The sequence below is a fragment of the Buteo buteo genome, chromosome 2, assembly GCF_964188355.1.
Source record: "Buteo buteo chromosome 2, bButBut1.hap1.1, whole genome shotgun sequence".
NCBI classification, from domain to species: domain Eukaryota; kingdom Metazoa; phylum Chordata; class Aves; order Accipitriformes; family Accipitridae; genus Buteo; species Buteo buteo.
The window spans coordinates 47,899,340-47,924,964 of NC_134172.1; the positions used below are offsets into that span (position 1 = coordinate 47,899,340).

The following is a 25,625-nucleotide window of genomic DNA, read 5'->3' on the forward strand; positions in this document are numbered from 1 at the left end:
CCAAAGGATGGAGAACTTTGAAGGGATGAAGGAGAGGTCTTCACATCTATACTCCTGTTGAAAATCATTCACAAATGTGTACAAAAGGAAAGTGCTGACAGATGCGTTACCTCAAGTTTGAGACAAGCTGGAGCAGAAAGGAAGTTCCTTTGTGAATTTCAAGAGAAATTGCTAATTTCTAATTCCCGATGCAATCTGCAGTCTTAAAAAGGTTCTGCTTTTACAGTCTTTCCTGAGATATGTTCAGTTCATAAATTCTGGCAGGGAGAAGAAATGTTTTGGCTCTTGATCCTGAGACATTTAAAAAAGGGAAGGGATGAGGGGAGAGTGAAGAGGGAGGAGGCATGCTCCCTCTTGGTTTAATCCGGTTTGTGAAGCTCCCTTTGATATTACACCATGAAGTACCATCTGTCAGTGTAAAATGCGTGGGTGCTTTCACGATGTAGAGAGAAGAGATACTTCCTGCAGATAGAAATACTTGGAGAAAAAGGGGGGGGGGGGGGAAAGTCTGTGGAAAGAAACAACAAAAATACCCACATTTTTCCCTGCCCTAATCTCTCTGTCACTTCACCCTGGAAATGCAGGGGTTAAATGCAATCCCTTGTATTGTTGATTCTGTCCTCCTGGTTTACTGATTTTGCATTGTCTCTTACCTCTTTTATTTCTAATTCTTCCTCTAGAAGAGTCAACAATTTAATTTTTTGAGAAAGAAACAGTTGTCCAAAGTAATTCTCTGGCTTAGATGCTCACCTTTGCTTAATTTCACTGATAAATTTTTCTTTTGCACCTGTTGTTATTACTGAAATTTTGCTTGGAGTCCATCTTTGACTTTAGATCATGCAAATCTTTTGGGGGGAACAAAGCTACTTGTACAGACTTACTCACTAAAAATATATATTCTACACCAACCTTCCTTTCCCAGACATCTGGATTGGACGTAGAGGGTAGGGAAGGAGAGAAGAGGAATCGATTGATACCTGTGGGATTTTGTTTTGGTTTTTTTTTCCCCAAAGTTGTAGCCTGTGCTACTTGAGAGAATGAGTTCTGCCTGGAATTGGTGATCTAGTAATTAAGAACAGGTGTGGGCTACAGAAGTGTCCAGTGAATGTGTGGGCATCCTAGATGTTCACCCACTCTGGATGTTTTTGTGTAAGAGTCCCCAAGGGTACAAATGGCAGGTACAATGTAAGGAGGAGAGGTGTGTCTTGAGCAGTCTTGATTTGAAAAGGTGTCATCCTCACTTTTATCTCTGCCTTTTTCTAAGTGATGCTGTTGCATCTGCGATGGCTTAGGAACATCAACAAGGCAAGGCTGGTGGTAGAAGCACAGTGACTGTTGTTAAACAAAACAGCTTATTTGGTAACTGTGTCCAAAAGCTTGTTTACAAGTCCGTATAAGACTGCTTTTTCCCCAACCGTATTATTAGATCTGATAAAAAGTACTTCTTTCCCACACAAGGCTTGTTGGTCATTTCTAAGACCTTTTTAAAAGGTGATGGGTTTCCTTAGCTGCTTGTGCATTGAACCTCTCAGATGTAGAGGTGGCACCATGGCTTGCAGTCTGTTTTTGTCAACCTGCCCTGGTGGACAGCTTCTCTATTTAAAGCCCATCTGGCTTTTGTGAAGGGGTGGATGATCTTTTTGTTTCTTCTTGTCTGAATGAAATGCTTAAATCCATCTTGGCAGGTGATGGACCTCCACAGAGATACCTCATAACCTTCCCGTATTGTCCTCAGCCTTGGGCATGCACCTTGAGCCACTGTCCCTGGGGAAAGGGACAGGCTGTCTCTGGCCTCTCCGCAGGCTTGTGTGGGTAATGTGAGTCCGATGGCAGAATGCCCACAGGAAAACAAGGGAGTGGGGGGAGATGGTTTTCCTTACATCCTTTTGAGAAATCAGTGATGAAGTATACAACTTTTTTTTTTTTTTTTTTCTTTCTGGAAAGGGTAATGAATGTGGGCATATATGGCTGGCAGCAAATCCCATATTTTGTCAGATATTTTGAAGTGTTTACGATCTGTCATCCTCAAATCCCAGTTCTGCAGGGTTGAGCATTTCTGTGATGTTTGATATGAAAGATGTGCAAAATCAACACGATACTGGACACCTAACCTGCTTTATGACTCTGATGCTGTTAGTACTTATCATGTGGTTCATCCCAATTATCAAAGTTGATGCTAATATTACCCCAGGAATGGATGTGAGGGATTGACATTTAATTGAGCATTGGCAAATTCCAGCTACTCCGCTATTTTGTAGCTTCCGGCATTTTTAAATTGCAGTTTCCTTGCCATGCTACAAAGAAGGCGAACCAGCTTCTGTGCAGGCTTTGGAGACTGCATTTTAATTTAAGACATTTCCATGCTAAAACCAGCCTTGTCTGACATATTTCGCTACAGAAAGTCATTGCATCAACCTTCGAACAGTTGTTCAAGATAAGAGGCTGCAGCTTGTTTTCAGGATGCAGGAGAGAGCCTATTAGGAATGTGATAGTTTTGGGGGGGGGGGGGTTGACCTTTTTTTGACAGTGGGTGCCTTATTTATATCTATTTATATATAAAATAGTTGAAGGGTGTTGGAGTTGAGTGTATTATTTTACATCTAATCAAAAGAGCCTTTGGAAATCTTTCTTTCTTGTAGTTTCAAGTTCTGTAGCAACTTCTTTGTTTAATAGTAAGTGGTGTGTGCAGGAGAGCAAAACGTGGCCTCCAGTTGTGGCAGCAAGAGCTTCTAGTTGATGCTGATGCAGTTCAGCCTTGGCATGTAGCAATTTCACGCTTTCATTTAGGCATCAGAAAGGACAAAGAGAGTTTTCGTGAAGGGAGCAGCACTCCAAGCAAGTCAAAGCTGACTGTACTCTTCTCCCTGTTCAGTTCAGTGTGAGGGCTAGGACACTTGCAAGAGATTAGAGCTTTGTGGGTGAGGTTATTTAAAATCAAGATATCTTGAATATTCTCTCTGGAGCTGAGAGCTCAGATGCGCGTTCTGGTGGTGGGAGCCAGTTGGAGCAAATTTGCATGAAGTTGTGGAGTAGTTGGTTTCACAGCTGAGACATTTTGAAATCCAGTACTGGAGAAAATCAAGTCCTGCCATTTTTTGTATGGATACCTTCATAGCTGCAGGAGGGGGAGCCTGAAAACTGCCTGCTTTCTCCTCATTGCCGGACCGATGGAGAGGTGTCACCACTTTTCTTACTTTAAACATATCATTTACCTCCCTTTCTGGATCTTGACTGCTAGTGCATTAAAGAAAACATTTTCTGACTTCGACGTTTTCTGTCATCACAAATTTGCACAATAAAATCACCCTGGATTTAATTACTGGCAAAGTGTGACTACGGGGTACCAGCAGAGCCAGCTAATGGGGGGACACTTACTTTTCCTGTTACTTTTGTAGACTCCCAATCGCTGCAAAATGCCACGGCCGTGAGCGCTTGTTTATAAAGCTTTGAAGAAACGATTGCCTGAAGAATTTGCTCGCTTGTGTGCAGGGCTGCAGCCCGACTGGCTTGCCGCCCGTGGAGACCGGCTCACGTGCTGGGCCTGGGACTGCTGCGTGTTAACCATCTGCCAGCCTGCACCGCTTCCCCCCGGCGTGGTAGGGGTGTCAGCTTGGGGCTCGAGCCTCTCTGCATTTTTGGTCTTCAAACCGTGATTTCAGGCTGGTCAGTTTTTCTTTTAAGAGAAAAGCCGGCTTCCTGGCCTGCAAACGGGCCGGCTGTGGTTGGACAGGCTGTTTCTGGTGCCTGGTGATTCAAGCTGAACGGCATTTCAGTCCTGCCACGGCTGCGGCTGGTTTTCAGCCGTGTCCTGAGGGTGGGCACCGCGGCAGCCAGGGGCTGAGCGGCCTGATGGGTCCCTGCGGGGAAAGGCAGGCTCCTGCGGGAGAAGCAGGAGGGGACAGAAGTAACGTGGTGAAATGCGACTGGGTGGCTTCTGCTAGCAGCGCTCTGCTCCTGAATATCTAGCTGGGTTTAAGTATGGATGATCCCCAAATTTGAGGCTCTTCTGAACTTCCCGTAAGAGATATTATGCAAGAAGCTGCAACACCTCTGTCATAACTAGCACAGTGTTTGCAAATCTGACATATTGCTGCTCCTTTCAGGAAAAGACTTTTAAGTAGGTTCGTTGAAAGTAATTTTTTCTATACCCTTACTCTCCTGACATGAGCTGATTGGAGAGATTATGAAGCTGCTGTTAATTAAAATAATAAGAAATGGATCATTGTGTCTTGCCACTCACCCTGTATTTTCCCTATTCAAGGTCATGGAGGCAGAACAGACCAAAACGAGAAGTGAGTTGGTTCACAAGGAGACTGCAGCCAAATACAATGCTGCCATGGGAAGGATGAAGCAGCTGGAGAAGAAGCTGAAAAGAGCCATCAATAAATCAAAGTAGGTTTTACACTTGGAGACAAGTTTAGTGATGAAGTCTGTTTGTGGGAGATAACGATTCTGTGCGGGTTTTCGAACTTGTGAAAGTGTGTTGCCCTTTGTACCTCTCCCTTTGGGCATCTGTCTGCATGTGACAGCCTCGCAGCAGAACTGGTACTGGTATTAGTCCTTGCTTTTGTTGTCCTTCTAAGTGTCTTTTGAAGCACCTGAATTAACAGACAGGAGAACTAAATGGGATAAGAAACCTTTTCTGGGCATGTTCTTTGTCTTGTTCTAGTGCATTGAACCCTTTGGTGGCGTGTGACTTGAGAAACAGGCTCATGGGATTCACATAGATGCTGCCTACAGAACCACAGAGCTCTGTGTGTGGATATTTTGCAGTTTAGGTGTGTTTGCAGTTTAGTTCTTATTTTTAGATAGGAGAGCAACAAAGCAAGTGACAGAAACCTGAACGGTGTGAGACTGCATCAGGCTAGCATGCTGTACATCAGACTTGTTTACTTCCTAATGCTGCCATAGCAAAGGTGTCCGAGAGCTGTTCTTGGGGAAGGAAACACACTTCAGAGAGCATAGCTAAGCAGCAAGTGTCATTAATAAATGTATCTGCATTTGTGGTGTGCAGTTTTGCTCTGTTGCAGAGAAGCTGAAACAGCTTTTTGTTCAGAACCTGTTTAAATTTTGGCCCTGTTTACAACCAATTCTTAATCCTTTTTATATTTCACAGTTGTTTTCTTTATATTTCCAGACTGCAGCTTGTCTAAACAATCTGCTTGCTGTATTTAGCTTTTAATCCCTCCATCTAAAAATTACTTTTTAGTGAAATTGGTCAGCTAAAATCTATTTTGATTGGTGTTTGCTCAATTCAAGAAAGGATTAGCACTTCTCAAGGAAGATTCAAGCATGTTTGCTAAAACAGTGTAGCAGCATGGCTTCATAGAATGAGCTGCATGCTGTCTGTCTAGCACTGCACAAGGACTGTGAAAAACATCATCAGATCGCTAAATGACAGATTCCTCTGGAGAAGAGCAATGTCTGAGAAGCAGTTTGGCTGCTAGGAGTTCCCTCCTTAGAATAAGATTTAAAATAAAGACCCTGACAAGTTGTCAGTGGGGTCCTAGATAGCTTTTTATAACAATGATGGTGCTGAGCCTGATGCCCCAGCTGCATCTTGTGTGATTTGCCTTCTGAGTCTTCATTTCCTTGCTGAAACTACCCTTGTAGGGGTGTTGGCATTCTCCTCAGGACAAGCTGGTTTTTACTTGTATGTGGAAGGATCCCAATATACTCCTTTTTGTCTCACAGCAGGGCTGACTGCAGCATAAACCACCTAGGTAGGGTGTTTTGGAGATCCCCTAATAAGGGGTGCGCAGAAATGCCAATTATTCTAACCTGGTATTGAAGTGGAAGATGTCTAGTGGCATGAACAGGCTTATTGTGGATGTATTTGAAGTCATGCTACACAGGGATGTTGGAAACATCCAACAGTCCTCTTTCAGCATTGCAATTTTCATGTAAAGGAGAACTGAAACTGAGCTGAAAACGTAAGTGCCATTAAGTGGCTACATAAAACTGGGGAATGAGGCTGCTGAATTTGCAGCTGCTTGTATTGTAGGGTGTAACTGGCTACTAGCTGTTTTTCAGGAAGGATTTAACACCAGCAAACTGGGTGGTGCGGGAGGCTTGGCTGTAATGCCTGGGCCTTTCAGGCCCATGTTGTCTATCCTCTCTCTCCATAAACTTGTGGGTAGACATACTGAATGAGTTGCTCTTTTCCATGCAAAAAATTATTTGTGTTCGCTCCTCACTTCAGTCTGGATTAATATGCTTAAAGCATTACTATTTGAAAGTAAGACTGGGACTGCCGGGAGGAATGTCATTTAGATGATTTGCTGTGTAAAATGTTGATGGTTATTGGATTGTTTTGTTTTGGCTTTGCTTTTAATTTTGTTTCTGGGTGCTTACTTGCTTGTAAGCTATGAATGTGCACACGGCTGCATGTTCTTAACAGTCAACAGATCTTCTGGCTCAGTGCCTCTGAGCTGTAGGATAATGAACTCGCCTGTGTTAGCTGGTTTTTGGAAGTCACTTTCTGCTCCAGTGACTTAGGCAAAGTGCCTTTCACTCCTCCTGTCATCTGCCTAAAAAGCACTTTGCTCGACTATGCAATGTCACGGACTTAGACAACTGATGATGTAGGACACCAATTGCATCAGTGGAAGAAAGATTCACCAGCCCTGCTGTGTCATGGACCAGGCTTCAATAGTTACAGGGTTGTGGATGTAGTAGAATGAAGTAACCTGAGGAGATGCGAGTCCCTACCTGGCCAGTGCATTGCTTTCTGCTAGCATCAGATGCCCAGCTGTGTGTTAGGCATGAGCGAGGAAGAGTGCTTACATTTGAGCTCCTACTGTTGGTATCCTTTTCCTGGCTCAGGTGGCATCTTTCTTGTCTGTTACCTGTAAACATGCCTGCTCATATATGCACGTGTATGTATTTGTGTTTACATACGCACATACACGGCATTTTTTTTTTTCCACACCACACAAACACACACGTGCTTGTTTACTGATAGAAAGGGGACTTTTCCCCCAGACTTGTGGAAACTGATGGGAGGTTAGGACTCAAGCCTGGTTATTCCCTCCCAGCTGGCACCAGGGTAAGGAAGAGAGAGAATCAGGTCATTTGGGGTGAGTGGGTTTCACTGTTTTCCCTGCACGTTTCCCTGCAACGCCGTTTTGTCAGCATCTCTGCCCTCCCATTGCTTTGGGGTACGTCTGTAGGAGTCCTTTAACTGTTGGATCCGGACTCCTAACTGCAGTGTTTTACCGTGCCTGGCAGGTCCATCTGTGTAGACTTTGGCTGTGTTGTGTCCCAGCGAGGGAAGGCGGAGGTGCAGTTTGACTGGATCAGTGTCACTGGAAACATTGCAGACTTGGCTGTGCACTCCTAGTTGCGGTAGGGGGGTTGATTAAAAACACAGAAGCTGCAAAATAATCTAGTCTTAGGGAAATGTGACTCAGTTATTTTGTGTATGACTGTAGTGAATTCAACCCTTCAAAGCATATAGGATCAGAAGGCCGCCGTTTGACACTCCTGAGTTCTGGTGCACAGTCCAAATTGTAGCTACAGTAGGACTTACAGCTCAGAAGAGTCTTGCTGTCAGGGTAGAAATATGGCAAGGGTAGTTCACATTCCATTTCATATAAAACCATATCTAATTGTTTCTTTCTCCCATACTTTCCAGGAGAGCTTCTGAGAGGAGGGGGGTGTAGTGAGCTCTGCTAAAAATCGGAGCTTTTTTTGCTGCCCAGCATTACATTGGATGATATTGGCTTGTGGGCTTCAAAACTTCGAAGCTGGAATGTGTTTTCTAGGCTTTGTACTGTACCTCTTGTGCCCTTGTCCTCCTGCAACCTTGTAAGAAAGTTTTGTTGTCTATAGTGAGAAATGGACCAGGTGTGACACCGTCTTCCGTGTCCAAGCAAACTGTTGGAGAGCAGTGCAGCGGGAGGGAAATGCCTGATGGGCCACTGGTGGGAAGTGCTGTGCCTTCGCATGTGATGCTCTGACCTCCCTTCATCCTCTCTCCTCCACTGAAAAACCTAAGAACTGCCCCTCCACCCCCGCATCTGAACATGGGGGAGTCTAAGGTTCACCTTCTGTGGGGAATTTACATGTGTTGTGGGCTCTAAAATTAGATGGATACAGAGAGGATGCCTATGCCCTAAAGCTGGACATTGCATTTAAATATCTTGCAGAATCTAGGCCTGTAGGAATTGTGCTGTCAACTCCAAAAACTGGAATTTTGCAATTTGTATTTAGGTCAAAAGACCCATGAGAAATATATTAGAGGGGAAAAGAGACATTGAGAGCACACGTAGGTGTTCTAGCATCTAGATAGTCTCTTGGGATTACAGTGAAACACAAAATAGCTATGTTAATGCTATGAAGAGAGCAACTCCCACTCCAGTACTCTGCATTCAATTCCAGTGATTGTAAACAATTGTTCTTTGTTTTTCCACAGACCTTATTTTGAACTCAAGGCAAAGTACTATGTCCAACTAGAGGTACGTATGTAATTTGGATCCATCTGAAACTCTCTACTGCTTACGGTAAATACTGAAATTACATCTAAAGTGCTCCAACAACAGTGTTGCGTTTCTGTGCAAAACCAATTCCATTCAAAACCTCTTGAGCAATTTGCTAAGCACATTTTAAAGATAAAAGACTAAGAGAGGCTTTGTTTCCTCGTGTGAAATAAGTGTTCAAACCCTGCTGCTCACTGCCAGAACCAAACAAATACGGTTTGACTGTCTTTGCTTCTTGTAGTCTGAAGTCTCTGGGGTTTGGTTTGGTCGTGTGTCCCCCCTGTGTTTTATGCATCAGACTAACTGTGCTTGGGATGTTCTTTTCTGTTCGCTGGTTGGGTGAATTAACAGAACAAGTAACCTGCTTGTAGTACTCAAACATCACACACATGTGAATTTCCGATTTTGGGTTTGGCAGAATTGGGATGTCAAGCCCTTGGCCTTGTGGCTGGATAGGCTGCCAGGGCTGCTTTTTTTTTTTTTTTTTTTTTTTTTTTTTTTTTTTTTGGCATCTCCACACTGCACTCTGTGTGGTGCAACAATGTCTAGCCAGTGCTTGGGCACAGCGCACACCTTGCAGGGCACCGTGGCCCCAGGGTGGGCATGGCAGTTGTGCATGGGATGGTAATCCCTGCTATTACAGCCTTAGTCTTGGAGCGGCCAGGGGTGGGAGAGCAATGTTGCGCTAAAAATTCAAATGCAAGATTTGCTGTCTTTCTATTTGAGTGACTTTTGCTGAGTGTGGCCCCAAAAAACTGGGAGCCTGGCTCCTCTGAGTTGAAGGGTGGTGGCTGGTGCTGTAGGCGTGTGGGATGTGCACAGGGTCTAAGTAGAGCACGTGGCTTTGCACTGTTGGCCATGGGTGCAGGAAAGATCCAGCAGGGTGCTAGGTCAGCAGGGGCCTAGCTAGAAGCAGATTCCCATTCCTTGCCTGAGATGCACGGTATGTCCCACATCTTCTTTGTGAGCCCTTCGCTGGGCTGCCTGACATGCAACAGCTCTTTATAGGCCACAGAAACTCCGGCATGCACCTTTTCCTTACCAGGATCTGGGCTTGGGCTGCCTCCTGCTCCTCTCTCGCCTGCCTGCGCAGCCGTGGTCGGCAGCCGCTGCATGGAGCCAAAGCCTTGCCCATCCTCGGCTGGGTGCCAGCCCAATAATCCCTTCTGGCTAAAGGCAGCTTTTGAGAAATCTCCTTTTCTCCATGGGTGAAGGCCTGCTGTTGGGGGTCCTGTTGCTTCTCCATGACGGCTGCTTGGTGCCCTCCTAAAGAAGGTGGTTGTGTAAAATTTAATACAAAAGACAGCACAGATTGCTTTTAATGTACAATATAAAACAGTTGAGACAGCTGTCGATACCCAAGCAGTGTTTTACCTTTGGGGCACAGGGTGTACAACACTTTTGCCCTTGCTGTAGAGTGAGGTTTGTGCATGGGGATACAGAAACTGCTGTATTACAGTTGTCGGGGTTTGAGGCTTTCTGGTCTGCAGATTTAGTGACCAAGAAGTGATGCGTTTGGTGCTCAGAGGAGAGCGAGGCTTAGCCCCTTTAGGGACGACCCACAGCCATGCTGTGCCCTGCAGGCAGGGGCTGCCAGCAAACCCTTAGGGGTGGTTGTGGGGTAAGCAGTGACATACTGTTGAGAGCTGCACTCTTGTTAACGAGAGATCTTGCATGTTAATGGGCGGACCCCTGCTCTTTGCTTAATCAGGGGCCATTACCACACTCCAGAAGCAGTCCTAGCCCTTGGCTCTCATGGTTTGCCATGCTCCTGTCTCCTGTACAAGTGCCACTGCTTGCACTGGGGTACTCTTGAATTACGAACTCTCCCACCAGCTAGATACCAACCGTGGTTTATGCTAGCTTGCCTGTGCAGAGCGAAGTCACGTGTACACATAATGGAGAACTGCATACTGTGCGTCTTTCATAATGAAAGCACATCTAATACCTGTCTTCCTTGTTAGCAACTGAAGAAAACAGTGGATGACCTGCAGGCAAAACTGGCCCTAGCAAAGGGAGAGTATAAGACTGCCTTGAAAAACCTGGAGATGATCTCAGATGAGATTCACGAGAGGAGGCGGTCCACTGCCATGGGGCCCCGAGGATGTGGCGTGGGTGCTGAAGGGAGCAATATCTCTGTAGAAGACCTGTCAGCAAGTAAACCGGAGTCGGACACCATCTCCAGTGAGTACTGAGTGCTCCTGTGCCTGTGAATATCCCGTGGGCATCGTTAGAAATGCTGAGATGAAGGATGCTGTGCATATTCTGCAGCTTGAAATTTGCTGGCTGTTGTGGGATTGTGGCTAACTTATTACACTTATTATTATTGCTGAAGTTTATTGTATTCTTTAATAGCCAGTTTTCAAGGGGAAGGGGTATGAGTTGAAATGCATCAGCTGTTCCTTTAGCATTGCTGCTGGGTTTTGTACAGTGTTGTAATGAAAGGAACAAAATTAATGCACTTCAAAGCACAGTCCTAATTTTTAAGCCAGTGATGCTGCTGTCGGTGACTCACCTGGGGTGACTGCAGGCTGTTGTAGATCATTCAGTGAGGTTGCTGAGGTGGCAGCACTGTTTGGAAACAGACCTTTTGGATCAAGTGCTTGTCTTGCAGTGCTGGGCTTGTGGCAAAGGGACTAAAGTTGCAGCTACAGTAGTACAGAAGGGCACAGCGTTTGGACAGAGGGGCTGAAAGGATAAGCTCCTTTGCACTGTAGGATCTTTTGCCAGTATGTGATTTCAGCAGAGTATGTGTGCTGTGAACAAGGAAAGTGAAGAAGCAGTGATACGCTCATGCAGTGTACTGAGACTCTGTATGAGAGACGTTTCTCTTGGGTGACAGCAGCAACCACTGAGCAAGTTCCTAGGTAACTTCTGCTTTCTGGTGGCACGTGGGGAGCTTGGGCTGGAAAGATTGGAATGGTCTGTTGCATTGTAAGTTTGCTTTTGTCCTGGCTCTGGGTGAAAGTGGATAGATGGACATTGCATGTGGCCCACTTTTTCCTCCCACCTGGACACTTTGTCCCCTTCTTGATGCAGAAAGCCTTTTTTGCTGCCGAGTCCCACAATTGCCATTTTAATTTGTATTTCAGCTCCATTTCTGCAGGGAAAAGTCTAGGTCAGGATTGCAGGAGTTACTAATTACATGACCTGAAGGCTGAATGTGCAATGCTCTCGTGTACCAGTGCCGAGGCTCTGTAGGTCCGTGGTGCAGCCTGGCGGTGCTGTGGGAGCTGGGAGGCAGCTCTGGGCTGGCCTCAGTCCTCTGCAGTGGCAGGAGTTTTTGCACAATGTGCTGGAGCTTCCTCACTCAGTACTGTGCACCTGGGACCTGATTTGCCACAGCGAGCGATCGTGGTGTCTGGGCCCACAGATGCAGTGGAGTTTTGGTATGGCTGCTTATCTTCTGACTTCTTAAGTCCCAAGGTTGAGCCTTTCTGAGTTAGGGATTGTCTCTTTGGATACCCACAAGTCCCCCCTCCTCATGCAGAAGGCCTCCCGAGAGCCTTAAGTATAACTGTGGTGAGGGTTTTCTTGTGCTGAAGGAGTTCAGGGGCCTGGTATGTAGGGGCAGAAAGAGCCAGGAAAGGTAATTTGGAGCAACCGCTTGCTGGCCCTCCTGGTCGCTGCTGAGGCTGCAGGCAAGGATGGCACATCCCTCTCTTTGAGTGCAGTCTGATCTATGTGGAAGGACTCCAGGTTGTGTCTAGCGCCAGCGCAGAACTGGTTTACAACAGGGCAGGACTAGCAGCCTGCCAGACATAATAACCAAAATAGCCTCGACAGGTTAAGCTCTCACGTGTAGTAATATGTGGGGGTTTTCTGCCAACGCCCTTTTACATCTTGATTTCTGTCTGCTGGAGTTGAATAAAACACCTCATCATCAGCAAGAGTTTCTGGCCCTAGCAGATGCTCCTGTGTGGTATGGTAAGTTTAGATTGTGATAAGTTGCGCTTGCTGTAGACTAGCTGGTGTCAGTGCCTCTTGCCAAGTAGAGGACTCCTGTAATTGGAAACATCTTTTTTTTGCCCAACTGTTTTTTGCTTTCACCCCCTGCAAAGTTACCTGTATTGCTCACCATATATTGATAAAACACACCATGTGAGAAGAAAGACCACTCTGCAGTCTTGGATTCAACATCATTAAAAGGAAAACAACAAAACCCAAACCACAACAAACTGTCTCTGAGCACAAAGTGCCCTGGAGGGGGCTCAGGAAGGTGGATAATGCTGTTACCCATTTTATGTTTGAAGCCTTTTAGGTCAGTTCTGCAATGTGCAAATGCAGCAGAAAGAAGCATAACATCTCCAAAATAACCACGATGGTAGCTGCTTCTGTTTGCACCCTTTGTGTCCGAGTGGTGCAAGTGAGCCCCAGGCTGCCGGGGTAACAGAACAACTACTTTGAAACTTCTCCTTTGAGTCATTTTGTTAACGCTGCTGCTTTGCTCCTGCTGCTCTTTCAAGCTGGGTTTGAGCCTCTCTAACAATAGCAGGAATTGCAAGGAGGCGTCATTGAAGATAACCTCGGGTCACTGTAAATGTCTTGCTGTTTGTGGGACTTCTTCAGACCAGTGTGATTCCAGCCCACCCTTTTACATGCATCAGCCTCTGCGCAACAAAAAACTTTCTGATTCCAGTGGGGCTACTTGCATGCAGAACCCTTTGGTTCATAGGTCCCAATCCCACAATGAGCCAAGATTGAAAAATGTTGAATTTTAGCAAAATCTACACCCTCTATGTTCCACAAAATGGAACCTTCATTAATGGATTCCTCCTCCTGTTGCTAACAAAGAGCCTGCAGCTTAATCTAGCCAGACAGTTTGGAGTTGGTTTGCTTTAATGAGAATTCAGATCTGAGCAAACATGAGCAGGGAAAATCATATATGTGGGTGGGACTTTTTTTAACTTGGTCTTGCTTGGTGATCCTCATCCAAAAAGAGATCTTGGGAGTTCATGCTGGATTTTAACTGTGAAAGTGGGAAGATAAGGTGGAAGTAATCTGCCTTCTAATTAGTGCCTTAAATAACCAGGAGTCTGTGCTGGGATCAAGATGCTGCTGGCTAAGGCGGGCACAGGGGACTAGGCCCTGGCCTGACTTATGTACTGAAGTCAAGTGAACAAGGCCAGCTGGGCAGAGGACAGCAGGAACAGTAAAAATCCAAGACCATTTTGGCACGAGGAGCAGTAGCTGGTGTAGAGCTGGTCTTGCAGGGCATGTCTGGCAGGTGTGCTGTTCCTCCAAGCAGAATCAGGCCTTCACAATCCATGTATGAAATGCTGGGTTAAGGCTTTGCAAAGAGGGCAGAGTTTGAGAAGAGGCAGCCCGTGGGTTAGCAGTGCATGCACGTACAGAAGATGCAAACCTGAGAAATTCCTGTTGCCCAGGAAGGTGCAGGAGGGGGGTAGGTTTGCTAACTGGAATATTCTTTGAACATTGCAGTGGCTTCAGAAGTGTTTGAGGATGACAATGGCAGCAGCTTCATATCCGAAGAAGATTCGGAAACTCAGTCGGTGTCCAGCTTCAGCTCTGGTCCTACGAGCCCCTGTGAGGTGCCCACTCAGTTTCCTCCTGCAACGCGACCTGGAAGCCTGGATCTGCCCAGCCCTGTATCCCTCTCCGAGTTTGGGATGATCTTTCCTGTCCTCGGCCCCCGAAGTGAATGCAGCGGGGCATCCTCCCCCGAGTGCGAAGCTGAAAGAGGTACGCACAGCTGGATACGCCCTGGGCCTATGTTTTTCAGCTTTATAAAGGGAGCAGGAAAACCTTCTCAGCTCCCCTAGGCATATCGCCAGCTCACTGAGCTCTGACCTGTTGGCTGCTTCCTTGGGGAAGGCAGTTCTGGAAGGCCCTGCATCCCACAGTTAACGATGACATCTAAAATGTTTTCATTATTTTTCTCCTGGCTGGGAAGGTTCCCCAGTTCTGTCTCAGTGGAGGGGTTCGAGGTTTCTCATGAAATAAGCGATCAGTGGGATTCTGATGGTATGTTTATTTTAAGGAAAATCTGAGTTTAATTTTTTTCTTAAATTACTGTCCTGCTTGCTGAAAATTCTGCTTTCCAGGAAAAAAAAAAAAAAAAAAAAAGAAAAGAAATAACATGCCAAAAGGAACCTCTTGCAGGCTCTGCCAGCCCTTGCTGACAAATTCAGACTAGAGGATTACCACCGCTCTTGTGTGCTCCAACCTAAGGCTGTTTACACTGTAATTTGCTGATGCAGTGCACAAGACAAACACGGCTTGGAAGGCCAACTTCGGTTTCATTAAAGCATCTTGCTCCTGCTCCTATAATTTTTTTTTTTTTGCGCACTTTGGCAAAGGAAGCTGCAGAAGCACCCACTGAAGCTTAAGCTGCAGAATGAAATCCGGGTTTAACATCTAGTTTAATCCTTTCTTTGCAGGGGATAGGGCAGAAGGGGCTGAGAACAAGACAAGCGACAGAGTGAACAAGAATAGGAGCAGCAACAGGAGCAGCTCCACTGAGGGGCTGGCTCTGGATAACCGAATGAAGCAGCTCTCCCTTCAGTGCATGAAAATCAAAGAGGGAATATGTGCAGGCAGAAAAGCTGCCCAGATTGGCTGAGTCCTCCTTGTGCCCTGTCCTGATTAATGGGAGTATAAATATTTATACATGAACTTCTAAGTGTTTGAAGAACATTGTGCCAATAATATATGCCAAATCTTAAGCGTTTACTCTAAGAATTTAAAACTGCACTAAGAAGTCTAATTGATGTGGAGGGCTGAAGTTTTTATTCAGTAAATCCTTTATAGGCCGGACAAGTTATGAAATGTTTAAGCTGTGCTCATATTTCACAGACTTTGTAAATTGTTTTGTAGCAGCCTGGCTGAAGCAATAAGTAATGTTCCCGTGTAAATTCGTGCCAGTAGGGGGTCTGAAATTCAAGCCAGACATTTGCAGAGAGCAGTTTGGCTTCAGTTTTGTAGAATGAAATGCTCTTTAGATACAGTGGATCTCTTGAGTATAAGTGGCATATTCTTTAAACATCTGTATTTGTCTGTATTATGCTGAAACTGTAGAAATATTTTGTATACAGGAAAGCTGTTGCATGTGTGGGGTCTAAAAGCCTTCACTCTTCCGGTGCTCACAGAAAGGATAAAGATGTCACACCTATAAAAATGGGTGTTATGAGATGGACAGAATGGGGATGGTGACACTCAGCAGTGGTAGGCCCTTTCTAGCCACCTTCCTGAGTCTGCCTTAGACTCTGAGGGTGATTTCAGTGACCAAAAAGAGTTGATTGGCCCCTTCCCTTCTCCTCCCCTGAAAAGTGAAGTATTATTTTTCAGCACTTTGGTTTTTTGCTCGAAAATGGGAGTCATAGATGTTTTCAGGAGTTATGATAAGGGATTCACCTTTGAAATATGCATGAAGAAAAGGAATTGCCGGTGTAGATTGACAATGTGTTCTTAAGCTTCTCTGTAGGTTGTACTGTGTGGGGTTTTATAACTGTTAAAGGGACTTGGGATTTTAGTATGCCCTAGAGAAAGTGTTCAATAAAACTAGAAAGGGCATGGGCATGTTTTGCCAGCAGCTGTTAGGCAGTAGTAGTGTCTGGTAATTATGCTAATAAGTGGTAGTAAAAATCCTAGGACTCTTCAGTTTTGGTGGCTAAGCATTTCTGAAAGCACCATTTTATCTAAGATGTCAGTTTATATCGTTAATTTGATGGAAATTTTAGTATTACCCCCAAAGTATTTTCTATTCTATGTTTTTGCAGTCCTGTTGTATTTTGTCCCTGCCACAGCTTGTGTATCTATTCTCAAAGTTAATGTAAAATTCTTCACACTACAGTAAACATTTTTGTTTTCCACATTTTCGAGTCTGTGCAAGCTAAGTGTATTTCAAGTGCTAAGAACTGATTCTTCTCCTGGAGCAAGTTTAGTCTTTAAATATGCACTTCCAGTCAAAGACTGCAGCCTGGTGTCACTCTTTGGTAAATTTCCTCTCATCTTGCCAGTTCTGACTGGAAACTGAACCTCCCTGCACTTGGGCAATGAATTAATTTTATGTTTAGCAGGATATAAAAATAGTTGTGTGTGCTGCCTTGCATGTGTCCTGATAGGGTTCAGCTCCCAGCAGGGTAAAACCATTGATCAGGAAGTATAGAAGGGTGTGGAACCCACCATACCCTTACTTTTACACCATGCTTCTGCAAGATTTGCTTAAAGATCTTGCCGCAGCCGCCTTCCTTTGGCGAGCCCTGGACTTGGCAGGTAAATCACCCTTCAAACGTGCAAGCAAACAGGCAGAACTGTGTGTCTAATAAATTAATGGAAAACTAATTTTATTTTAAACTTCATAAAAGCCATAATTATAAATACGACAAACTTAAATGAACATACATCACTATGGAGTACAGGCAAAGGAACAAGCTTTCTCCAGTTACTTTTCTGTTGGAGCTCTTTATGCATTCTGAAGTGTAACATGATGGTGGCTGCCTTCATGGATATAAAAATAAACCTTTGGTGTATCAAAGTATATGTGATCACTTCAGCTGCCCTGAAGTGAGAATGTATAAAGTAAATGTTAACCTAGGCATTCTACTTCTCTTTGGTATTATCAAACAAACAATATAAATGTCCTTTTGACTAAGCAATGAAAACCTCTACTATATGTACACAAACTTAATTCTAAACAGCTGGCTGTTCAAACACTGCATAGATTGTGTGGTCAACTGCATAATTACTATACAAAATAGTTACATGAAACTTGCATCAGGAAACTAGAACTGACTCTGAGACTCATAGGGCAGATGGGATAGAAGCTGTTGATACCATTCATCCATGCTACTACACCTCTCACTGAGTCTTTGAGGACTGATGGATCGGATTAACCAAGGATTAACCTGGGTCTTCCTAACAAAACAAACTGGGGGAAGTGTGTGTCACTGGGGTGTCTCACCCTGAGCTATAAACAGCAGCATTATGGGGTCTTGTATAGAGCTTTAAAGTAGGATTTAAAAAAAAAAAAAAAAAAAAAAAGCCTTTGCAGTGCATAAGTAAGGAGAATGCCAAAACTTCTGAAGAGGCTATCTCCAGTTATCCCTCTGCACTGCTGATTGATAGAGAATTAAAAATAATTTCTTTGTAGTAGTCTTCTCTTAGTCAATCAACGAAAGTGTAAATCCTCTTAAAGCCCCTTACAGTAGTAACTGGCTTTCACTTTATCAGTTACCCCCTTGTTCTATAGCTCAGGCAGTAGTTCAGACTTGTACGGTGTGTGACAAACAACTCAGGAGTGCAGGATACTTGTTGGTATATTTTATGAGGCTTTGTATTTTAACGTTTAAAGGCTTGAATTGCATGTTTACTGGCAGAGGAGACTTAAGGGTCAAGAGATGCATGACTGTCTAACTAGAAATAAAGTAACATGACCAACGTACCCTTGTTACAGTCTGAGCTGTTGTGCAGCTATTTGAATATTTACACACGCAGGCCTTATTCCTTTCTAAAAGTCTTGCTATGTAACATTTTCATGCTTTCATCAGCATCTAATATTCTCTGTCATATGGATCAAAAATGGCTAAATGTTGTAGGGGAAAGAAAAGCTTAACCTAGATGTTGGCTTGAGGCTGTGTTAAAATCTAAGGATCAGTTCACTTTCCAATATTTTTTCCAGATCTATTTGTGGAAAAAATATAGAAGTATGTAAAGTGCTTACATGAACATTTTTTTTCTACCAAAAAAAGGCAAGAAAGTTTTGTTGTAAAATAATTTGCCACAACCAAAATCTATGGACTAGAATTTATAAGAACATTCTGTGTTTCCTTTTAAATGCTCTACCTGAGTGTCCTGTTCTACATCTGAAAGGAAATGTACAGTGATGGTATTCTAGCAGCCTATGTAGGTACAATATTTGAATAGAACTTATGTTATAAAGGACACTGATACTAGGCTTAAATCCTGTGCAGTTATGGGGATGAGCCCAATCCACGAACTGTACTGTACATTTAAGAACTGTTAGTGTATCCTGGTGGGGACAGGATCCTTTGTCCTTAATGCCTTTGGCTTTAAGAAAGTGAGTACGTTCCTTGGTTTTAGTTTAGCACAGTATGGAAGCTGAGCCTTATGCTTGTTTCATCTAGCATAAGCTTTGGCACTAGCTTGTGCTTGGGGAGTGGGGGGAGAGGGGAAGAAAAACCCCTTCCTGCAGAGTAGAAACCAACTACAAGAGACAAACAACAGATTTTACTGTAGGCAAGTCTACCAACTTGATCTCAGACAGCGAGGCTGTGCAAGAACTTAGTACTGAAAGCAGGCAGTTCTGGCCTTCTGTACTGTCAAAAAGATACTCAGTTGAGACTTCCTAACTACCTCTAACTTCATAGGTGATAAAATATATGCAGGTCTCCATTGCCACTATGGTTTAGCCTGAGCTAAAAACTTACTTAACACACATTTGTAGGGAAAATGTGAGTTGATGAAATTTTAATTTTGTAGGGATGAAGCAGTCCTTGGCACGTACTCTAAAGGTCAAGGATAACCACAAAGAACCTAATCTGATTTTTGCTCAGCTTATGCCCATGCTGTTCCCTCTGTTGATTTGTTGCAATAATCATCAGAAACTTCCCTGCAAAAGAAGGTAAGTCAGCCACACTGTGACAAATGTGTCACAAATTTCCTAGCCCAGATGGTCTCAGAGAACTGCAGTCAGAAGGGCATGTGTTTTCAAAAGCATGTGTTTTCAATGCCCTTTTAAAGCTAGACATTTGTTAAGCAGCTGTCTGATGAAGGAAATGAAACAAAAGGATCTTGTACTTTCTGGAGAGGGCTAATAGCAGACTTCTCTGGGAACAATTTTAGCCCACAGATCATATTTCTGGTGCTCCTGTAGCATGTGTGCTTAGTTTCCCAATGACCAAATAGCACCTGTGCTCTAAAGTAAGATTTAAATGCTACCTTTTTGCTTGGAAAACTGCTAAACCAACCTGAATGGCAGGGAACGTCCTGTGGCTGTTTTAAAAACACCTTCTCCCCCAACTGTCAAATATAATGGAATTTTAAGTCTGCCATTTGTAAAAAGACAGAAACCAATACATTTTAGAATCAGTGAGGCAGTTAGTGTTTAAATTAAAAAGAAAAACTTGGTTATCTTTAAATCCTTTTCAGATACAATGTATATAGATCTTCTGGAGGAAGAGCACAGATAGTAGGCTTCTAAAAAAATCTTATTCTGGACTAATCCCACTTCCACTATTTTCTTAAGAACTTTGACCCTACTCCTATTGATGACACTGGTCAAGGACTCAATTAATTCACTGGTTTCAACTTAAAAGAAAAAGGTACCCTTTAAAAGATGTCTTGTATAATGGGATCTGCAAGTGCATTTCTTGCATCTGTGGTTTATTAGGGGGAGAGGTTTGAATGATCCTTCCCCTACAAGCTGAATACTTATAAAAATGTTGAGGATAAAAACATTTCTTTGCTGGGATGCTGATGGTGGGTAATTCCCTACCTCCTCGCACCAGCAAATGAGACTACATCAGTAGATACAAAGAATCTTACAGTGCACCTTTAGATGAAAACCTTTCACACCTGCTAAAACAAGGATGTGCTGCACTGTCTGTACTGCTGCTGCTGGATAACCTCCTGTTTTTACTGCTGATCTGGATCAAACTAGGTCTTGCAGCTAGTAGGAAGGAAGCCACAGAGTACCTTGTGCTGTAGTATTATGTACTAAAGTAATACAGATATGAAATAACAGCTCTCAAAATACATATAATGAGTGAAGCCATTTGTTCTTCATTTAGAAATAGCTAAAGTCAGAATCATCTTCTTTCTTTACTCCTATATACATACTTTAGATAAGCTGAACATGTTAGTCTGGAATACTATGTGCTCAGCGGTAATAAATTTACATTTAGATGTGAGAACTAGTTCAGTGGTGAAAACATTCAAGATAGCAGCACAAATACGTAGTAAAAGCTATTTGGTCCTGAGACTGAATAAGCAGAATACGCAAGAAAATTTTTTCTTACATGTTTACTTTTAAGAATAAAATCTTAAACCTATATACCCTGTATTTTGGGAGAAGAGACTTTCAATGTTAGTTTTTCTCTTAACTCACTAGGCTTTGATTTGAAGTGTAGAAAAATTGCAATAAATGGAGTTCTGCCAGTTCATTTGAATTTAAGTATTTTAGCCTGTTCACAAGCCTGTTGAACAGTGCTCAGTCCAATACCATAGCAGCAAAAACCACAGCTGTCTACCACAATTAACTGGTAAATCAGTGATTCCATGCTTTTGGTTCTAACTTAGAATGTAATTTTCTTTTATGCGTATGTGTAGTAAGAGCTATTCACCTGTTCTCAGACTGCAGGACAGATCAAAAACACCTCCTTAAACAGTAATGCACCGATCTGTCTCCTCACTGCAGCTGTGACACCTTAAGAGAAGTAGCACTGTTAAAATCTAAGAAAAAAGGACCCTCTTGTTGAGGCAGGAATGTGGTGGGGATAATGTTGTAAACTCCAGCATATATGTTCTCCACTTCCAAGTAGCAAAATCCACACCTATGATAAAAGAAACTACCTGTTAGAACTAAGATCTGAAGTATGTTTCAAACTTCTTAAAACTGCATTAAGTGAGTATTACCTGTAATCACCGCTGCTCTTTTTCTGAAAGCCATAGGAACCAGGATCTCCTACTGTCGAGACTGTGATGAGTTCAAAACCAACACTGTATTGCCTGCAAGTGACATGACAGACTGTTAACTTTAGTTATTTTGGTCATCAGGATTACCATGAAGAGGGCTATTTATTAAAAACTACACAGTGTAACTGGAAGACATCTAAAAGTTTTGTCACATTTGTGACAGAAACGTTAAGTCAAACTTAGCATGACATGAATGTAGAATTTGGAGGAAGGCAGAACATGTTTAAGGTTTGGAACTAGACTATATGGAAAATGCCTGCTAGAAGTCTGCCTCTGCATTTAAGTAGACTTGAAGTAGTTAAACTTGTGGTGACACACAGCACAGATCCTGGGGTGTGATCGGATTGCTGTCAGAGGAATCAATGTCAGCGATCACAGCAGAATTTCTCATGTTGCACTATAACTTGGGACAGTTTGTCTACTACCTTTAACATGTGACAGGCACCACTGCCCCTGTCATTCAAACTACCTGAATATGATCTGCAAGTGTAGGAAAAAATGCATACAAAAAACTGCTCAATTAGTGGAACAGTATAGCCACACCTTTGCACTCATCTTCATTTCATGAGAGGTGTTTCCTCAAAAAGGGGAGGATGGATAGAAAAGTGCTGCCTATTTGTGGGGCCCACTGTACAGATTTGCAAAAGATGAAACAGTTGACTGCATGTCAGGGGATGCTGGTATTTAGAAGTGCTGTATAGTGGTATTTTGAGGTAGATCATGAATTTTGCCAAAGGAATTTGACCTGTGTAGGTTTATTCTATAAGGCACTGACATCCAATACTTCTGGGCTGCTAGTGGCAGAGTAAATGCACTTCTGAAGCTGAAGCTACTACATAGGCTGTTGTTTGAGACCTGTAAGGGTTTAGTATCCTGCATATTAGTTCTACTACAAAAGAAAAGGAATTATGATCATAATAAGTTCTAAGAGAAAGAAAAAGTCCTTTGTACCTTCTTCCCTTCTATGCAAAGCCTAGCTCTGCTTATACCCAAAACTAAAGAGAAAGAAGGCTCCTGCCTTCCTTGTAGGTCAAGGATTTCCTCAGTAGCAAATGGGCAGGTTTAAATCGCTATTGATGGTGAAGTTAGAAATATAACTAGTCCTAAATCTTCTAGCTTTTCAGGGAGCTTCCCACCCTCCCCATGGAGGATACTGACAAAGCTTTATCTTTAGCATGTAATACTCTTGCTATGTTGATGCACACTTATTCGCTACAAACCTTGGTCCCCGTAGTTCAATTAGTAGTGGTCCATTCTTGTCCAGCTGGAATTGATAAATGGGGTTATTTTTGTAGGTGTCTCTGAAATTTCCACATCCTCCAGCACTGTGACCTTTCCACTGTCCATTAACCTGAAAGAAGTCAAAAGTACAGAAAATACTTTATATCCTGAGGATTTTTATTGCTTATTTATACACACAAACAAGACTATAGGCTCCTCTCACTTTAGAGGTCACTGATTTTTTAAAGTGCAAGTGAAAGATTGCGTTAAGTGGTCAGAGTTTCACTGCAGTCCTCCACCCACCTCAATCAAAGCCTTAGATCCCTTACAAGTGTACTGTATTTTTTTCAGCTTACATTAAATAAGTAACAAGTGACTGTTTCTGACTATGACAAACTGCATCTAACGAAAGGTCTATATTCTCGTCTACCCTGTAACTACTGGACTATGCAGGTTATTTTTTTCTGCTCAGATGCTCCTCTGTTTTGCTAAATGAGAAACAACAGTGGTACAGGAAGTACAACACTACTTGTGTTGCAACCTTTGCCTTTGAAATCACTGCCTCCAGCCCTGCGCATTCACCTCTGTACTCTGGAAACGAGCATTACAGGGACAAGATAGATATTCATAAGGACAGATTTCACAAGGACAAAGACATACAAGAGGAAAACTACTGCTCAGAGTTTGAGAAACAGGCCATCTGTTTACAAGTTCCTCCTGCTAGTCATTAAACTGAAAGGTTAGACTTGCAAGACATGCTAGACATTCACACAAATTTATAGCCAAGATAGATAGATACATTTCTCCTGTTACTTTCCTCCCCTTTCTGTCAAATGAGCAAGGAGCAACATTTTTTCTTGTGATTTAATTTCTCTACTCAGTGTCCAAAAACCCCCAATGTGCTACTACCCAGGTACCTAAAACAGATGTGTGGTGTTAGCTTTCCAGGCCTTTTCCATCTCCACAGCACTTCCAGGAATCACCCTAGGGCTTGATGAGCTCCAGAGGTGACCACTCAACTTTAGTATAAGGCATCTAACAGAACTTGGTTTTACTGGTAAACTGTGAATTAGTTTCTCCTTAAGTGTGCTGACTGCTAAGCAAGCACCAAAGAAGCATTAAGCACAGGCAACTAACTTTTTGTATTTAATCATAAAGACAGAGCTGGCCTTGGATAGATAGAACATGCCTTTTATTTGAATGCTAGACAGACATATTCAAATAATTAATAGGAGGCTGCCACATACTTAATTTTCTTTTGAAACACAATACAACATAAAACAGATATCCTGCCTCAAACAGGCTAGTCACCTTCAATGAGTTTTTGACCTCTTAAAGCATTCCCCCAACTTAAGCCCAGTTTTTAAGAGCCAAAAAGGACAATGGTTTCTGGAAGAACCAAGCAAATCATCTCTCTGTTCCCAGGAATCTCTCTAGTCACTTACTGTTCTCCAGAACAGGCTAGCTTCAAGGGCCTGTTCCAGAAATAACAGCTGGTACAAAGCACTGCCTGAACTCAAGAGCCTAGCTGCAAGCCAGCACGTCCCCCTGACGACACAAAGTAATGTAATCCTTGGCTTCAGGCATGAGCATCCTAGAAAATTGACTGTTCCACTGTGGCTCAAACTAGCCTGCCTTCTTTCTTCCTGAAAAAGTTACGGTTTGGACAGAAGACTTCTTCTGCCTATAGTAGGATTCCCCAGGGTATGCATGGTGGGTACAGAGATTAAAGTTAACAGCTGCTGACTTATTCTCTCTTGAGGATAAAAGTGCTAATACATTAAAATATACACAAGTTACTTTATCCTGTGAGCTCTTGGCTATATTTATACTTCAGCTGAAGATACAACTGCAGCTCATGTTGACAGCTGAAATATGAACAGCAGCTGACCCCAGAACTGCCTGGGCTTCTGACTTAATTTCAGTGAAGTTTTTTGCTCTTGCCTCTGCTGCTGTACTCTCAGGGAGCATTTCTACATGAAATGTATGATGGGTATATTGCCTTAATCCTGTTTGGCAATGTGAGTGCTTATCCCAATGGTTACAGACCTTTGAGAAGTTTTTGCAAAACTTAGGAACAGTAATGTATTGTGATATTGCCATCCTAAGTCCGTTTGTCAGAGTCTTGCTACTGGTGCCTTTGGTTTGCCATTGCTGATTTTGTTCCATCATGCCAAGAGTTTTTCCAAGAAAATCATGCAATTCTCTCAATGGAAAATGAGCAACACTTTTAAAGGGTTTTTACTCTGCAGTAGTACTAGCACAATTTGATCTCTGCAGAGTAATTACATATTAGGGTACAGGTTCTTATTCTAAAGGCCAGTCTATTCTACAAAGGCTGTGCAGTTTATCTGTAATAATACAGCTGTAACAACACACTCTGCAATGAAGGTGAAGCTTTACATACCAAATGCCAGTGAAAGTTAAGCCACCATCCATACAGAGTGGTGTGGACAGAGTGAGCCAGCCCAAGGACTTTTATGTTGGTATGAATTATGCTAACAGTGCAGCTAATTGTTTGGCAAATTATATGTAACAAGTACAGGATTGGTCTTGAGCTAATGATGCTTAGATTAAGCTTTAGTTAAGTTTCATTTACTAGAACATGGCCTGAGATGGCATTTTTGGGCAGTAGTATAAAAATGTATTTAAAAACCTTGTACATCTCAAATATGGAAAAGCCAAACCAGAATTATTATCCAGTGACCCATAAAAGAAAATATTTCTTTACCCGTTTGGAAATGGTATATGGTGTAGGAATCTTGGAAAAGGTGAACTTGCACAAGGAATACACCTGTGTTGTAAAAGAAGCAGCTGGTCACACATTCATCTTGCACTTTTCATATGAAATCATGACATGTTTAAAAAAAAAGCAGAATTGCCTACACATCATTTTTAGATACTTATTCACTACATGCCCATATTACTCATCAGATGACCCTGTCTGAAACTCAAAATCCAGAATAATGCTGGGACTAACAAGACTTAGTTCTATTTAATTTTTCTTTAAAACAGCAAAATGGAAACAATCTTCATTTTACTTTTTTCAGTGACAAAAAGAGACATCTAGCATTGATCATCACATGACTCAGCAGTTACAGAAAAACCTAAATACTGAGTCCAAGGACTTAGAGAAGTCAAAAACCTTTAAATCTTAATTGGGATCTACAATAGGCTTATTGTGGATATATAGAGTGCCAATGCTGTGCCTGTGCACAGATTCTAGGAAATGAAAGTCTTTTTCAGCTG

General features: G+C 42.9%; 2 protein-coding genes across 9 annotated transcripts in view; one reads left to right on the plus strand and one right to left on the minus strand.

Annotated features, from left to right (window-relative positions):
• SH3BP5 (SH3 domain binding protein 5) overlaps positions 1-25,625 on the plus strand; it is an 83,160-nt gene that overhangs the window by 37,968 nt on the left and 19,567 nt on the right. For 2 of the 3 annotated variants that reach the window (XM_075053774.1, XM_075053766.1), the window contains 5 exons: positions 4,262-4,392; positions 8,417-8,459; positions 10,445-10,664; positions 13,923-14,183; positions 14,882-16,314. In XM_075053774.1, the coding sequence (XP_074909875.1) occupies positions 4,262-4,392; positions 8,417-8,459; positions 10,445-10,664; positions 13,923-14,183; positions 14,882-15,063 (837 nt within the window). In that variant the 3' untranslated portion in view covers positions 15,064-16,314. Of the gene's footprint in view, positions 1-4,261; positions 4,393-8,416; positions 8,460-10,444; positions 10,665-13,922; positions 14,184-14,881; positions 16,315-25,625 lie in introns of those variants that run through there. The other variant, XM_075053783.1, reaches the window with a different exon arrangement.
• The window catches only part of CAPN7 (calpain 7), a 43,515-nt gene continuing 27,095 nt past the window's right edge, over positions 9,206-25,625 (minus strand). For 4 of the 6 annotated variants that reach the window (XM_075053681.1, XM_075053646.1, XM_075053663.1 and 1 more), the window contains 4 exons: positions 25,108-25,170; positions 22,376-22,506; positions 21,096-21,188; positions 16,761-21,013 (listed from right to left, as the gene is read on the minus strand). In XM_075053681.1, the coding sequence (XP_074909782.1) occupies positions 20,869-21,013; positions 21,096-21,188; positions 22,376-22,506; positions 25,108-25,170 (432 nt within the window). In that variant the 3' untranslated portion in view covers positions 16,761-20,868. Of the gene's footprint in view, positions 9,747-16,760; positions 21,014-21,095; positions 21,189-22,375; positions 22,507-25,107; positions 25,171-25,625 lie in introns of those variants that run through there. The other 2 variants (XR_012653926.1, XR_012653924.1) reach the window with 2 other exon arrangements.